The sequence below is a fragment of the Vipera berus genome (genome assembly GCF_964194415.1).
Source record: "Vipera berus genome assembly, chromosome: 1".
NCBI lineage: Eukaryota > Metazoa > Chordata > Lepidosauria > Squamata > Viperidae > Vipera > Vipera berus.
In genome coordinates, this window is record NC_138202.1 from 253,112,434 (window position 1) to 253,129,101 (window position 16,668).

Genomic DNA, 16,668 nt, shown 5'->3' on the forward strand with positions numbered 1-16,668 from the left:
ATTAAAAGCAATCAAAAGAGGAGGGGTAGGAGGAGGTAATGGGTCTAGAATATGTGTAGATCACAATACATATATAACACAACATACATACAAAAATATATATTTTCAGCTTTTAATATGAATTTTAATATTTTTATTTGGTTGCATTTTTATGCTTTTTAATTCTTTGTACCTCTTTCCTTATGTGGATCTTTGACCATAATACAGCATATGAGTAATCTTAGAAGAGTATGAAAAACAATTACAAAAACAATGTATTTTCTTTTAATATATACTCATTCCCACTTCATTAGATTTATTTTCTTTTAGATTTAAGCCATGTGAATTTACTGATCAAGGCCACCAAGTTTTGTATTGCATTCAAACACTTTATAGAATTAGAGGATGAATTGTTACATGCTTGACAATTTCATTTCTTAATAATCCTTCAATAAACAAAAAGGATATTGATGTCCTGTTGGGCATAGAGGATACATTGACCTAATACAGAAGTATTTATGAGTCCCTTGTTAATAATTATATATGGAAACACTTGGTTTCACCCCGAGGTCTTTCCAAATATAATACCACTCCTAATAAATGACAGAAGTAACCTAAGACACTTTCATTATGAAGTGTTTTAATAGAAACATTGAATAAAAACTCTGCATGTACCATACAAATAGTGTGCCACTTAGGAAAAAAAATCTGTCTTTGAAAGTAAACATAATAAAGGTCAGTAGGATTTAGATGTGGTGTTAGCAAGGAATATGCTACATTTTCCATCAGTACACTGCTGATTGTTTTTCTTAGGTTTCAGCTATCTCAAAAAGATTTACAGAATGGATCAGATTCTGCATTCTGCCTGTACTAATTACAGTGTTACAGACTGAAAAACTTAATTCAGGAAATGGAGTGCTTTCTAACACATTCCCAACAGAACTGAGCCACTTGGTCATGTTTCCTAAAATAGTTAACAATTTTTTGAAAGAAACCATCATAGATTCAGGAGACAGAGATTATGATTTGCTCTCAGAGATTAGGATTCCAATGCCTGAAATATAAAATAAAATCAGATATAAAAATCCTGTGAATAAGTAGAATATTATGATACACACCAGCAAACTTTGAGTGGAAGATTATGTTATCTTTTGCAGATGCATTGTACTATTTTTTAAAATTTATACTTATTTACATAATTGATTTTCTTGCCCTTTTTAATCTTCAGTTATATATTGAACCAGGTATTGGTTTACATATCAGAGCAAGAAAACTTCATTAGAAGCAAGTTTGTATAGAAATTGGCAACTTATGATTTTGCAGTTGTAAGACATGACAGAAAATCTATTCAAATATATCTTCAACTTTCTATAGTTCAATTGGCAGATGTTTTTCACTGAACTCTCCAATAAAACTTGATTTTGCCTGCCAATGCATTATTTTTTCAATCTGTTCCAAGATATCTGCAAATATCTCTAAAATGAAATTATTTCCATGAGAAAATGATCATTTTCTTTAAAGCATTCTTACTGCTATTAGGTGCTAATATTGGTGGCTTCTCTTGATCTAGCATGTGTTCTCTGCCTAAAGTATGGTATGTAGTACTCCTGTACAAGTATCAAGGGGAGTTTTTTTCTTCTTTAATTTTACTTTATTATTATAAAACACAGTTAATTCATTATATTTACAGTATTTATACAATATTGACTAGATTATTAGCATTAATACTTAGAAAACAAACTTTTAAAGATGAATAAAAGGTTTATATCAAAATTAAGCATGATTTCTAAAATGTCAATGTCAAGGAACAACTACTGACAAGTATCAATGTCATCACAACCATGATTAGCCACATATCCCCTCCCTCTGAAGTATGTAGATGTACAAAGCTCCCACCTATTAGTCACCTATTTTGCCACATGGTAACTCTGGGTGACTTACAATATATTTCATTTTGGTGTATTTAAATTATTCTGAAGATTCAGAATCCAATTCAGATTTTTTTTAAAAAATGTAGTGGAAGCTAAATACTACAGTATAATACCAAACACTCCTGTTTTCAGATTCCTGAAAGTATAGAAAAATTAAGATTGCATGAGGAGTTTTCTGTTCACATGACATAACTTCCTCCTGAGGTCCTTTGTGTATCTTCTCAGATGATAAATATGTACAGTTGCAAGAAAAAGTATGTGAACCCTTTGGGATTACGTGGAGTTTTGCATGAATTGGCCATAAAATGCGCTCTGCATGAATTGGCCATAAAATGCGCTCTAAACTTCATGTAAGTCACAACAATAGAAAAACACAGTCTGCTTAAAATAATACTACACAAACAGCTGTTGTCATGTTTTAATTGAACATAAGATGGCAACATTCACAGTGCAGGGTGGAAAAAGTATGTGAACCTTTGGACTTAATAACTGGTTGACCCTCCTTTGGCAGCAATAACCTCAACCAAACATTTCCTGTAGTTGCAGATCAGACCTGCACAACGATCTGGAGTAATTTTGGACCACTCTCTTAAGGTCATGCCACAGCATTTCAATCGGGCTGAGGTCAGGACTTTGACTGGGCCACTCCAGAAGGCGTATTCTGTTCTGTTGAAGCCATTGTTTTGTTGAATTACTTGTATGCTTTGGGTCATTGTCCTGTTGCATCACCCATCCTCTGTGGAGCTTCAGTTGGCAGACAGATGGTTGTACGTTTTCCTGCAAAATGTCCTGATAAACTCTGGAATTCATTTTCCCATCAATGTCAACAATCCATCCAGGCCCTGAGGCAGCAAAGCAGCCCCAAACCATGATGCTCCCTCCGCCATGTTTTACAGTGGGGATGAGGTTTTGATGTTGGTGTGCTGTGCCTTTTTTTCTCCACACAGTGTTGTGTGTTTTTCCCAAACTCAATTTTGGTTTCATCTGTCCACAGTATATTTTGCCAGTAGTGCTGTGGAACATCCAGGTGTTCTTTTGCAAACTTCAAACGTGCTGCAATATTTTTTTTGGACAGCAATGGCTTCCTCCGTGGTGTCCTCCCATGTACTCCATTCTTGTTTAATGTTTTCCTTATTGTAGATGTGTCAACAAAAATGTTAGCATGTGCCAGAGATTTCTGTAGGTCTTTAGCTGACACTCTAGGATTCTTCTTTACCTCTTTAAGCATTATGCGGTGCTCTTGCAGTCATTTTTACAGGACGACCACGCCTAGGGAGAGTAGCAACAGTGCTAAACTTTCTCCATTTGTAGACAGTCTGTCTTACCGTGGACACATGAACATCAAGGCTTTTGGAGATACTTTTGTAACCCTTTCCAGCTTCATGCAAGTCGACAATTCTTGATCGTAGGTCTTCTGAGAGCTCTTTTCTGCGAGGCATGGTTCACATCAGACACTGCTTCTTGAGACCAGTAAACCCAAAACAGGTGTGTGTTTTTAAAGGGCAGGACAGCTGTCAGCAACACATCCAATATCATCACACTGATTGGAGTCAAGGTTGGCTCACTCCTGGCTCCAATTAGCTCTTGGAGAAGTCGTTAGGCTAGGGGTTCACATACTTTTTCCACCCTGCACTGTGAATGTTTCCATCTTATGTTCAATTAAAACATGACAACAGCTAGTTTGTGTAGTATTATTTTAAGCAGACTGTGTTTTACTATTGTTGTGACTTACATGACGTTTAGAGCGCATTTTATGGCCAATTCATGCAAAACTCCACGTAATCTCAAAGGGTTCACATACTTTTTCTTGCAACTGTATCTGTAGCCACAAAGTCCTCCATAGATCAAGCAATTGTTAGGCTAAGAAGATAATATTGTTAAATAAAAACTGGAGTACTTAAAAATTCTGACAATTTTGTGGCTATTGCAGTTTCCCATCTACTTTTATCAGAATCTGAATATCTTAATAACTTAGCTGTAATGTTTCTGTGTCCTTTTTGTGGGTACTATTTACATATTTATTACAAGGACTGCTGTAAGATTAGATTGGTGGCACATGTAGTCTAATGTTGATAATAATTTCATAAATTTCAAATTATTATGTTACATGTGCTAATTTTTTAAAAGTAACCCTTAATGATAAAATATATTGGAAACAAAAAAATTGCTATCCATCTGTCTATCCATCCATCCTTCAAAACTGAATGTTCCTTAGGACAGAAGTAGTTTGATTTATTCATGTAATTACTAAATACTAACAGTGTGATAATATTTTTGTAAACAAGAAAAGTACTAGAAGTCCAGTCTAGCTAGTCAAGGTTTGAAAATGCATTAATTCCTCACGTGCATCTCCTAAGTGAAACTAAATCTTCAACTTTAAAAAATAATGTTTCTGTTGGTGAAATATTTGCCATTATGCAGAAGGTGTATGACACATCACTAGAGAGATACAGAGAAAAAAAAATAACTAAAATAACTCCACTTAGTGTTTGAAAGAGCAATGTAACGAAATCTGTTTGCTGTGCTAGCTGTCTCCAGATTGGGCTGTAATTACACCACACAAGGAAGAAAGGTAGCTGAGTCTCAATCTGGATCATTTATGTAAACTCAGCCTTCTTGTCAACGATGTTCTCAGATTGCAAGCATGCAAACCACAAAATTCATCTCCTATGAACAAAATAGAGACAGTGTCTGATTGCAGGCTTCTGATATACCATGTATTCTCTCTGTAATTGGACTTTAACATTTGACACAGTAAGGTTAAAACACTTCTTATACATCCATTCAGGGAATGAAATCCTGTACAGAGGGAAGAGAGAAAGAACTATCACTTAATCCTTTATGATAGAGAACTGAAGCAAAAATTGATTTAACATTTGGCAAAAATGAAAACTCAGTAAATTTCTTGATAAGTGTAAGAAAATACAGTATTTGTTTTTGTACAATATAGAAAAAGCGATCACTGTTTAAAGCTCCATTTTTAATCAGAATTGCACAAACACAAAAAGAACAGAACAGAATTTCAAAAACAGTTCAACATCACAATAAGGGCTTTCCATACTTACAATGCTCTTTCAGCAACCTGTTTAAACATAATAGTTACAAGGTTATTTTATATTTCAGTGCACAGAGAAACCCCTACAGAAACGTTTCGTGTAGTCGGATAAAAATCCGCTCCTTTCTGCCAATTCAGCAAGCCCCTTTTTGTGTTGATAAATTGCTACATAAATTCTACTTTTAAGTACCCAGCTTTCTAATAAATGTGGAAACCACTGCTCCCAACACCTGCAGCTTCATGGCCCCCTCTGTCTTCTCTTCTGTAGGAAAACCACAGGCCACCATGCTGGCGCCATCCCTGACTATGTCCAATCAATAAGGACTTATTTCCTGTCCATTTGCTGAGGTCACAGAAGCTAGTGTCATTAATTATTTCTACCAGTGCAGCCTCAAGTGTGCTTCTGGCATGACAACTGAAAACTGTTTGACCTTTTTTCCCTAATTTTGTTTGTAGCAGTTCTGAAGGAGATGTGTTCATTTGGGAATGTAGTGAATGGAACAGAAACACTTTTTTTTAAAGCCACAAATGCATTTGGATCCCTAGCAATGGCAGATCTGACTTTTGCAATCACCTGTTCTGTTTGGCTCGTTTCCACAAATGAACAGCAGTCTTTTTTTTCCAATTCTGCATTATGAAAATCTTGTCACAGCGTAAACAATGTTTTCTAAGGCAGATCTGGCCTCAGAGGGAGGGAAACATTCTAGAGCTTCCAGTGCGCTGTTTCCATGGCAACGACATAGGTCAATAGCTGAAGTCACACCTTTGCTAGCCTTGATTGCATCTTGCAACTGTGAGAAAACACATGCAGAGTATTATCAGCTTGGACAGAAATAACTCTATGCAGAATGTTTAAGAAAACACTGTGGATTCTGTAGTTTCATGAACTGGATTTCAAAGGCGTATTTAACTATGTTACTTAAATTATATTGGTATCCTCTAATCAATGAAACCATTTAATTGATTTAAATTAGCCCATCATTTACAGATAACCAAAGATATTAAGCCATTTTATTACAGTTACAACATAACTACCCTAAAAGGTTTCAAATATTCATCTGTGTGATGTGTAATTAACTAAAAAGGATAAAACAAAGTACTCTGTATTTAATGAATACATGAATATACATTTTGAATTAAATTTCACTACCAGCAAGTACATTACTATAGTATAATTTTCATGTTGCATGTTCCAAAACAATACGTATTGCACTATTTACATATTTTTTTAATTTAAAGTGGATACAGATTTCAGAATAAATTTTCGAAGATGGTAATAATATTCAAAGCTCTTTCCTCTGGAGTACGTTTTTTTCTGAACCAAAAACTCAATAAGTTTAAGCAAGAACCAAAAATAATGTACATACATTTCAGTTCTTGGGAATGTTCCACCAAATACAATTGTTTTATTTTAAGGGCAATCATTCAGGTCTTTAGGCTCATCTTGCACTGTACAGAATTTTTTGAAACTTTGGTAAAAATATTTCATTATGAACAATTAACAATCCTGCAGCATAGAACAACCTTGTGGCACCTTAGAGGTTAAATATACATAATGGCACAAGGTTTCTGAATCCTAAGTTGTACTCAGTGCAAAATTTTGCTATAAATAAGTAACTTAGTATTTACAATGCCGAAACACTGGCATTTTCACAGCAAAAGTTTAATACACCTATTTCTCTGGAAAAAAATTCTAAAAACTAAAGAAATGATATTAAAAAGTCATAAGAACAAATGAGCAACAGTTTCTTCTTGGATTTAAGGATACGTCCAGATGTTTCAGACTATAACTGTCATTTTAGTCAAGACTCAAAATATTTGAGAGCTGTAGTTTGAAACATAAGATGGGTACCAGCTTGCCTACCTTAAGTTAATATTCTTGGATCATAAATTCAACTAGAAAATATGAAGCATATGTTTAATAATGTAGCTGGATTAAATAGTATTTGAAGTGTTGGAATTTGCAACACACTTATATGAGCTTCTGTTTCCGCAAAAGAGAAGAGGGAACCTTCATCTTGAATGGAAACAACATTGCTTTCCTGCTAACTTACATTTCAACATCAGGAGAAACACAGACAACAAGCCTTTTCTATCATGGTTATCTGATTATTATTTTTTAAAAAATATAATTTGATTAAAGAAATGTTAAAGAATAAAAATATGAATTTCAAAAGGGAAAAGGAAAGTTAAAGAAAAGTAATGAGTAAAAAAAGTGAAAAGAAATACAGCAGAGAAGAAAGGGAAGGGGAAATGGGAAAGGTTTCGGCCATCTTAGTAGCAATTGTAAGTACATTTATGTTTTACCCTGTCTCCATAAACTTACAAAATAGCCTCCTTCTTTCAGTGGTTTACCCTTTCTAATTATTAAACCCATAAATCAAAAGTTCATTTTTTCTTCCTTCAGCAAAATGTCCAATCACTAATAAATGTAATTACTGTTCTTCCTCTAGTCAAGTCAATTTTGCCATCTTGGCTAATTCTGTCATCTTTACCAGCCATTGTGGGTATTTCAGAGCATTTCCATTTTTATGCATATAATAATCTCACAGCAGTTATCATATACAAGAACAATCTACCACAACTCTTTTCTTATTGACTATCCATTAGAACAAATAAGAACAGTTCTGGTTTCAATTGAATATTAATCTTCAAAATTATTTATATCATTCTATGTATCTGAACCCCAAATTTTATGACTTTTTTGCAAATCCTCCAAGCACGATAAAATGACCCTTCATATTCTCTACATTTCCAACATAAATTTGAAGTACCTTTACACATTCTAGGTATTTGTTCAAATACAGAGGCCCCCAACCTTTTAGGCACAGGGACCGGTTCTGTGGGGAGAGGTTTTTCCGTGGACCGGAGGCGGCGTGGTTTTGTGTGCTGCCTGCACCCCATGAATGGGACTTCACTTGTTTCTGTGGCCCAGTTTCTGTTATGCCGCGGCCCAGTGCCGGTCCACGGACTGGGGGTTGAGGACCTCTGTTCTAATACATCATTTTATAAATCTCTTTTATATTATAACATAATGTACATTTCAGTCTTTTCAGCAACATATTTTCCCAGTTTTATCAATAAATTATATCCAGAGTGCTTAGCCCATTTTATCATACTCTTTCACTTGTTCTTCTGTTTCAAAGTTCAACTAATGTATAATTTTAAGTGTTACATATTCATATGCACATGGTTACGTTTCAAATTCTGTCCTGTGCTATTCAATTCCAAATGTTGTCCACCTTAAATCTTTCTCTTAACCACTGAAAACTAAATCCCCCTGCAGTCAATTGATCTCTTGATTTCATTTTACATCCTCCACCCTTTATGGATTTCTGATTGTGAAACAGTCCTAACAGAGGTATAAATAGCATTGATCAAAACCTTTTTATGTTTGCCTTCTATTTTTATTATCTTTAAATTTTATTGTAATTATTTGTGTGCTTAATTTTGTGACATAGAGAGGATATTTATATTGTACTTTATTCCAATGATCTTAAATCGATGTCCATGATCCTATCCATCCATCCATCCATCCATCCATCCATCCATCCATCCACCCATCCATCCATCATGTCTCTTTATCTCTTTCTCATTAGGAAACCACGCATCTCCCTCACAAAGCAACTCTATTTTATATCCTCCCAACAATCCTGTGATGATGTTTACAGATGAGATGCTGTGACTTTCCAGTACCTCTGTTAACCAGTGACTTTGTTTCCTATTTGTTGAAGCTTTTGCATGGGTATTCTTTCTAAGTTTGTTTATACATAGTTATCACGAAGGGACAATTGGTATATGCTACAAGGAAAAGATGACTTATACTAAATCATCTTCCTTTCCCTTTTTCTTAACTGTGTCCAACTGACATCCATTTCAAAACTTAGAATACAAAATAAATGATTTATCATCCTGCCACATGGGCATTTAATTATTGGACATACATATAGCCTTATTTCTTCTAAAGTGAACAAAGCAAGTCATATTCTTATATAATAAACATATTCAAGTAAGAAATGGATAGTTAATACCACAAATGTGTTTTCTACTTTCAGCTATTAACAGGCACTTGTACTTTAAAAGAAGCAGCTGATCTTTTGTTGAAATAAGAGGGCATTTATCTCAAATGGAGTTAACAACAAGATTGAGATATCACTTTTAGGGAGGTGGTCATGTTCAGATAGAAAGGTTACGGCCAGCCACAGATCCTGTAATTTAATGTATCTTAGAAACCTGAGATGTTCCATAATTGCTTTCTCCAAGTGTCCTTGAACTGAGATACAATGTACTTTTATCTATTTATTTATATCATGTCTAATTTTTAAATAAACCAAAATTGCTGACCTAAGTCAATAGAGTACAATAAAAATTATCTCTACAATCAACTAAAAACAGCAGTACACATAAGTAAAACAATTACTCTATTGCTTTCTAACAGCAAATGTCTGAAGTCACATTCAACAGAATTTTTACTTACACAGGAATTACTTTCTAAGTCTTAGCAGAAGTGAAGTTTTTGCAAAAAATTGAATGGAATCTAGCACACACTGATTTGAACATGAGATTTGGCTACTTTATCATAACATAACTCTATTTTCTTTAAGGCAGGCATGTCAAACTCGCAATGTCACGTGACGTCGCGCGACGTATCGGAACTTTTTCCCATTGCCGAAAATGGGATGGACGCGGTTTCTCCGTGACGCTCCGGCCCGCGGGCCGGCAGTTTGACACCCCTGCTTTAAGGCCTCGATTCTCTAGTTTAAGGAGCCTTTCTTCTAGACTGTATGGCCAAAAAGGATTAGGTTCTAACTTTTAAAAAAAGCAGTAGTTTCATATACTGCTTTTCATAATCAACAAAACTAATTATTGTTCTAAATTACCTAAAGCATACCACATGCTTTAGGTAATTTAGAACGATAATTAGTTTTTCCCTAATACCATTTTTAGTGCTTGATATTTAACCTATCCAAAAATGACATTTTTCACTCTTGCAATGTATATTTCTAGAAGTAAATATATGCATTTAAGCTTCACTAGAAAGGATTGTCAGTGGCACTGACTGCCTTAAAATTGTGGTTTTTTTAATTATTATTTAAGGTGAGAATATTGAAATGAAAATTCCACTTCCAGTTCCAGCTAGATTGAACAAAAATATTCAGAAAATTCACGCCCAATATTGAGAAAAATCTGTTGATTCTTATTTTCCTATATAGAAGAGACATTGACAGGGCGCTACGAAAGTCTGTCCAAACTGAAAAAGTAGAAAAAGGAATAGTTCAAACCCAGCTACCCTTGTTGTTGTTTTTTTGCAAGCTCACACTGCAAAAGTGCATTCTTTATTTGGAACTCCATCCTTCTTGCTGCCCCCACATCTGAATAAACTCTGCATCTACCATAATCATGAAAGCAAATGTGTACAGCTACAAGAGTCTCTCAAATATAAATAGAATCCAAGCCTATCCATCTTTAGAACAGAACAAACTCACAAAATAGCTCTCCAGAAGTAAGGGTTTCCTGCTCTAATTGGTGACCTGACTTTCACTCAAACCAATCATTTTCCCTGCTCTCTCGCACTCTCATTTAAGCTCTCAACCTTCTTTATTGGGCACTTACATGGCATCCTATATCAAACCTCGTAACTTGCTAAAGAGAAGAGAGAGAGAGAGAGAGAGAGAGAAAAGCAAACCTAAAATTGATTTGTGGTCAAGCAACTAACTAATCTATTAAGAGTTTGCCATGCTTTTCTAATTTTGTTTTTCTCTTGTGGAGAACCTTCTGCCTCGCTAAGTGCTGATATTTCGTCTACCAAGCTGTTAGCCTGAAACAAGGCCAATACAATTTGTAGCTAATAGATTTACTTTTCCTTGTTACAGTTGGAAGGTTTCCGTATTTCTTACTACAGATCTGATTGGTGTTTGTGGCTTCTCTCCTTAACCTCTTCCTCCTTTTTTAAATGGCAGCTGGACAAACATTTATTTAAAGTGCTTCATTTTATACAACTTTTTGGCTCGGCTATAATACAGCTCTTCCTGTTAAAACACAAAATTGGAAAGATACTGCCAAATATTTAACAGTTTAGCTCTTTTATTATATACAGGGAGTATAACTTTACTACAAAACTATGCTTACTGGGCTGGATCCAGATTTTACCATTAAAAATAGAAATTCTTGTTTGAGCTATAGAAAACTTTTGAGTCAATGAAGAGATTCTCTCACTAAGAATAGGATATGGGATTTTGCTAATTTCCTTTTTCTAGTGTGGTCTGCAGCAACACATCCTCAAGTTTCAAAGGAATTTCCGCTTCTAATGAGAATGTATCAAGGGCTCCAGGGAAATTAGGAAACAATCTACAGGTGATTTGTGCTGCCAAATCTGGATTCTTAATCTTTATTTGGATCACAAAGTGTGAATCTATGAAGTCTAAATGGCAAAGAAGGAAGGTTCAATAAGACTGATTTTTTAAAAACAAAATAGCCAACTGAAACAGTTGCATAAATTGCTTATGGATATACATTATCAAAGAAATGCATTAATATGGGAAAAGCACTGCTCCAAATCTGCTTATAGAATCATACTGCAAAGTTAAAAAATTATTCCCAAACTATTCAAATGTACTTATTTGTGAAACTGAGTACAGTCAAGTTCTTAACATTACTTTTAATTATGGCCTGACAGTGTAATTGTGTAAATGCAATAAAATAAAATAAAATACATGCCATTTTATCCAAGGGCCTTTCCAGTGGTGGGATTCAGCCAGTTTGCACCACTTCGGCAGAACCGGTAGCTAATTTTTTGTTGCCCAGGCCCAGAATGGACTTCCGGAAGCAGCATCTACACAGATAACCGGTTGAATCCCACCACTGGGCCTTTCCCCATGTGTACCCAGACATGGCACAAACAGTCCTCAACAACCTCTTTATTTCTTTTTTTTAAAAAAATAAATCTTTATTTACATTTCGTGTTAAAAACACACCATACACCAACAAAGACAAAAAAAAACATTTACAATATACAGAAAACGAAGAAATCACAAAATTGAAAACCATTTCAAAAATTTCAAATTATATCTACTTCTAAACTGACAATTATATTCCACTCATTAAGTCTCTTATAACTATCCAACTCCAAAGCTTATTCATTAACAGAAGCTATATCACTTCATTTTTGACCAACCTCCAAGCCACCCTCATTTCTTTAATCTTTTATCCATCCAAATATACCATTTATTCCATGATAGAAATGCTGGTGTCTCTTCTTTACCCTTCAACTTCTTGGTCAATGTATCTGCTTCTGCACAATCAAGTATTCTCCTAATTATAGCTTCATCCGGTGGTGTATAATTTGTCTTCCAAAATTGAGCATACCCAATCCTCACCGCCATTAAGATATGTAAAACTAAATACCATATTCCCCTCTTAATATTTCCAGGTCTGAAGCCAAGCAGATACGTCTCTGGTTTAAGATCAACTAAACACCCTGTAATTTCCTCTATCCATTTTTGAATCCTCAAAAATAACAAAAAATCTTTCAAATAGAAGTAAACAGATGTTAGAGGACATTACAGGGTTTAAAATCCTGAAGAAGGTGAAATATTTAGGAATTTGGTTGACAGGAAGATATTCAAGTATTAGGGAGGATAATTATTCTAAATTACTGATACAAACAAAAATGGACTTGGGAAAATGGGGTAGGATACAGTTGTCATTATTAGGAAGGGTAGCCACGGTGAAATCTTATATTTTGCCGAAATGGAATTTTCTTTTCCAGACAGCACCGGTTAAACTTTCGATGAAATTTTTAAAAGAGTCAGAGGGGGTAGTTTCTAGATTCGTATAGCAGGGGAAATGGCCCAGGATTGGGGAAAAAATGATGCAAGAAATTACTGTAAGGAAAGAGGGGGCCTTGGCCTGCCGAATTGGGAACTTTACTATCAGGCTACCCTTTTAGTTTATTATTATTATTATTTATTGCATTTATATACCGCCCTTTCCCTGAGGAATGGGGCAAGGAATGGATAAGTTTAAGGAATAATTGATTGTTGAGTTTGGAAGGATTTGATTTGTTGCAGGGATGGCATGCTGCTCTTTGGAGGGAAGGTACTCCTCCAAGCAAACAGTTTACTCGTCATTACATAAGGGATATACTGATTCGGAATTGGGATAAGATAAGGGCCAAGTACTATGTGCAAATTCCGTGTTGGTTATCGACCTTGGAAGCCTTGACCCATCTGACCCTACTCAAGAAGGGAAGAAGACCAACTTACAAAGAACTTTTAGATAGCGGGGGAGAACTCAAAACGCAACAAGATTTGGCTCAGCAAGGGTTTCAACTGGAGTGGTGGGCCTACCTGCAGATTCAGTCAAGGTATAAGAAGGATAAGGAAGGAAGGGGTATTTATCTGAATCTGCAGGAATTCTGCTGGGTCCGGAGAAAGAGATGATATCTAAGTGCTATAAATTATTGCTAACCAGGGTAGTAGGGGAGGAGGTGGTAAAAGACGCGATGATTGCCTGGGGGAAGAATTTTGGTTATGCACTTCCACTTGAGCAATGGGAAGAGATTTGGTGGATTAATATGAGGCTGGTGGTTTCCACGTCATATAAGGAGAACATATACAAAATGCTTTATAGATGGCATCTCCCTCCGGCTAGACTTTTCAAAATGTTCCCCGGATTGTCGGCCGATTGTTGGAAGTGTGGTAAAGGGATTGGCACGTATTATCACTTATGGTGGACATGTCCGGAAGTGGTTAGATATTGGACGAGGATTCAAAAATGGACCTTTTTATTTCTAAGTCCCCATGGTGCTGCCTTCAGTTCATCCCCAACCGTACCTAAGGCAGCCTTAGTGTACTTAAAGTAGTGCTTAAGCAGGCACGACGTTTTACATAGCCGTGGACACAATCTGATATGCTTTTTGTGTTTATCAGTGATGCTGTTAAGGTGACTGTAGGGCAATCAGATCAGCCTGGCATCAATTAGCCATTTTGGGCTGTTGCTGAGGAAAAAGTCCTTCCCCTCAGCTCTCTGGGCATGGTCTTCCAAAACCATTTCAAACTAAACTCTCCCTCTTTATCTGTTTGGTTCTTAAGTCAATCTCAGCTCGAAGATTTGGACCCAAATAGTACTTATCTGGTAGCTGTGATGGTGGTGGCTGTGTCATGGAACAGGAAAGACTTGGCTTTCTCCCTATTGCTTCAAAACTGCGACCCCGTTCCCTCCCCCCCCTTTTGTTCATTGTAGTTTAGGCTGCTTGGAAGGTGGGTTTAGTGCTTTTCTGGAAGAATACTAAACATGTATTTAAAAATTAATGCAAACAAAGCACCTTTTGAATCACTATATTTTTCAAAACAGAAGCCATAATTTTTGCATTGCCAACCCAGCTGCTTTGAAAAAAATGTCCCTGGTTAATCTCTCTGTGTGTATGAATTACACTTGCACTGGGCTTTCTAAAAAAAAAAAGTGACTGCTTTGCACACAGGAACTAACTAACGTGGAAATGGAGGTACTAACAGATCACTATTTTGAGCAATCATCAGTAATCTGATTATTGCTACAGATTAAGAGACTAGCAGTGCTGTAAATTTCTATTTAATCATGCAACTAAAATTTCTCCCATGAATTAAAATGCTTGCAATTCAAGATACCATGTACATCCAACCAATACTTGTTATATTTATTTACATTTATTTACATCAGGTTATTTTCAGGAACACTTTGTCATTTCCTTATATATAGCTATTACCAGTATTGTTCTTTTTCTTAATTTCTGATCAAAAGAAGAGACTACATCTGCTAAGACTACATCTACACAGGTAGTATACAAGTTTTGAGGACCTACATTTCAGTAGAGCAATTTCAAACACTGCTTCTAATGTTTTTACATTTAACCTATATCTTTATTCCTTTTTGTTTATGGAAGTCCAAAGAATTCCCCACCCCACCCTGGAATAGAATATCAAACATGTCATCAAGGATAATTGATTTTCACAATTCTCTAGAATATTTGACTAGTTTTAACAGATTGATTAAGAATCAATAAATGGCTTTCCCATAGTAGTAACTCAAAGACGCCTAGAGAGCTGTTGGAGGTCCAGCGGATCCGAATCTGATCGAACACAGCTAAGAACTTAAGTCTTACCTAGTGGCAATGGAAGCGGCAAAGCGTGTCTACTTTTCCGCTCTCATTGTGTCCGCAGATAACTGCCCAGCCGCCCTGTTTAGAGTGACCTGCTCCCTGTTTAATCAGGGACCAAGGGATGACCCCTTGCAGGGTAGGGCTGAGGAATTTGTACAGTATCTGCAGGACAAAATTGCTCAGATCCGGACTGGCTTGGACTCCGAGTGGGCGGAATCCAGTGGAGTGGAGAGGGCAGGTCTTGATTATACCATTTGGGGTGAGTTTGACCCTGTGACTCTGGATGATGTGGACAGGATCATGCGTAGACTGAGCACTACAACTTGTTTACTGGACCCAAGTCCCTCCTGGATGGTTTCGGCCACCTGGGAGGTGACAGGGGGCTGGCTCCAGGCAGTTGTCAATGCTTCTTTGATGGAGGGTGTCTTCCCTTGCCTTAAAAGAGGCGGTGGTGAGGCCCCTCCTCAAGAAGCCTACCCTGGACCCAGCCTCGTTGAATAACTACCATCCTGTCTCCAACCTTCGCTTTGTAGCGAAGGTTGTTGAGAGTGTTGTGGTGCGTCAGCTCCCGCAATTCCTGGATGAAGCGGACTATCTGGACCCATACCAGTCCAGTTTCAGACCTGGCTACAGCACGTAAACAGCATTGGTCGCACTGGTGGATGATCTATGGCGGGCCCGGGACAGGGGCTGTTCCTCTGTCCTGGTCCTACTTGACCTCTCAGCAGCTTTTGATACCATCGACCATGGTATCCTGCTGCGACGGCTCGAGGGGTTGGGAGTGGGAGGCACTGTTTTATGGTGGTTCTCCTCCTACCTCTCGGGCCGCTCGCAGTTTGTATTGGCAGGGGGACAGAGATCTACCCCGAGGCCCCTCACTTGTGGGGTGCCTCAGGGGTCGGTTCTCTCCCCCTCCTGTTTAACATCTATATGAAGCCGCTGGGTGAGATCATCCGTGGTTTTGGGGTGAGGTATCACCAATATGCAGATGATACCCAGTTGTTCATCTCCACCCCGAGCCAACCCAGTGATGCCCTTGACGTGATGTCCCAGTGCCTGGAGGTGGTGCGGGTCTGGATGGGAAGGAACAGACTCAGGCTTAACCCCTCCAAGACCGAGTGGCTGTGGATACCGGCATCTCGTATTGTCCAACAAGTTCCATCTCTTTTGATGGGGGGGAGGTATTGCCCCCCTCAGAAAGGGCTCGCAACTTGGGTGTCCTCCTGGATTCACGGCTTAATTTGGAAGATCATCTAACGGCCGTGACCAGGGGGGCCTTCACACAGGTTCGCCTAGTGCGCCAGTTGCGCCCCTTTTTGGACCAAGATGCCCTATGCACGGTTACCCACACCCTCGTCACTTCTCGCCTGGATTACTGCAATGCTCTTTACATGGGGCTGCCCTTGAAGAGCACCCGGAGGCTTCAACTAGTGCAAAATGCGGCCGTGCAGGTGCTTATGGGAGTATCTCGGTACTCCCATGTTACTCCACTCCTGTGCGAGCTGCATTGGCTTCCGGTTACCCTCCGAGTGCGATTTAAGGTGCTGGTAATAACCTTTAAAGCC

At 37.4% G+C, this 16,668-nt stretch overlaps 1 protein-coding gene across 3 annotated transcripts in view; it reads right to left on the bottom strand.

The window, feature by feature from the left end:
• Positions 1-3,983: 3,983 nt before the first annotated feature.
• Positions 3,984-16,668, bottom strand: part of PDSS2 (decaprenyl diphosphate synthase subunit 2) — a 98,913-nt gene continuing 86,228 nt past the window's right edge. Inside the window, exons 8-9 of one of the 3 annotated variants that reach the window (XR_014026613.1) lie at positions 5,540-5,756; positions 3,984-4,709 (exon numbers count right to left, since the gene is read on the bottom strand). Coding sequence is in view for 1 of the 3 variants with exons in the window: in XM_081329177.1 (XP_081185303.1) it covers positions 5,598-5,756 (159 nt within the window). In the remaining 2 variants the exon portion in view is untranslated. Of the gene's footprint in view, positions 5,757-16,668 lie in introns of all 3 variants that reach the window. The other 2 variants (XR_014026614.1, XM_081329177.1) reach the window with 2 other exon arrangements.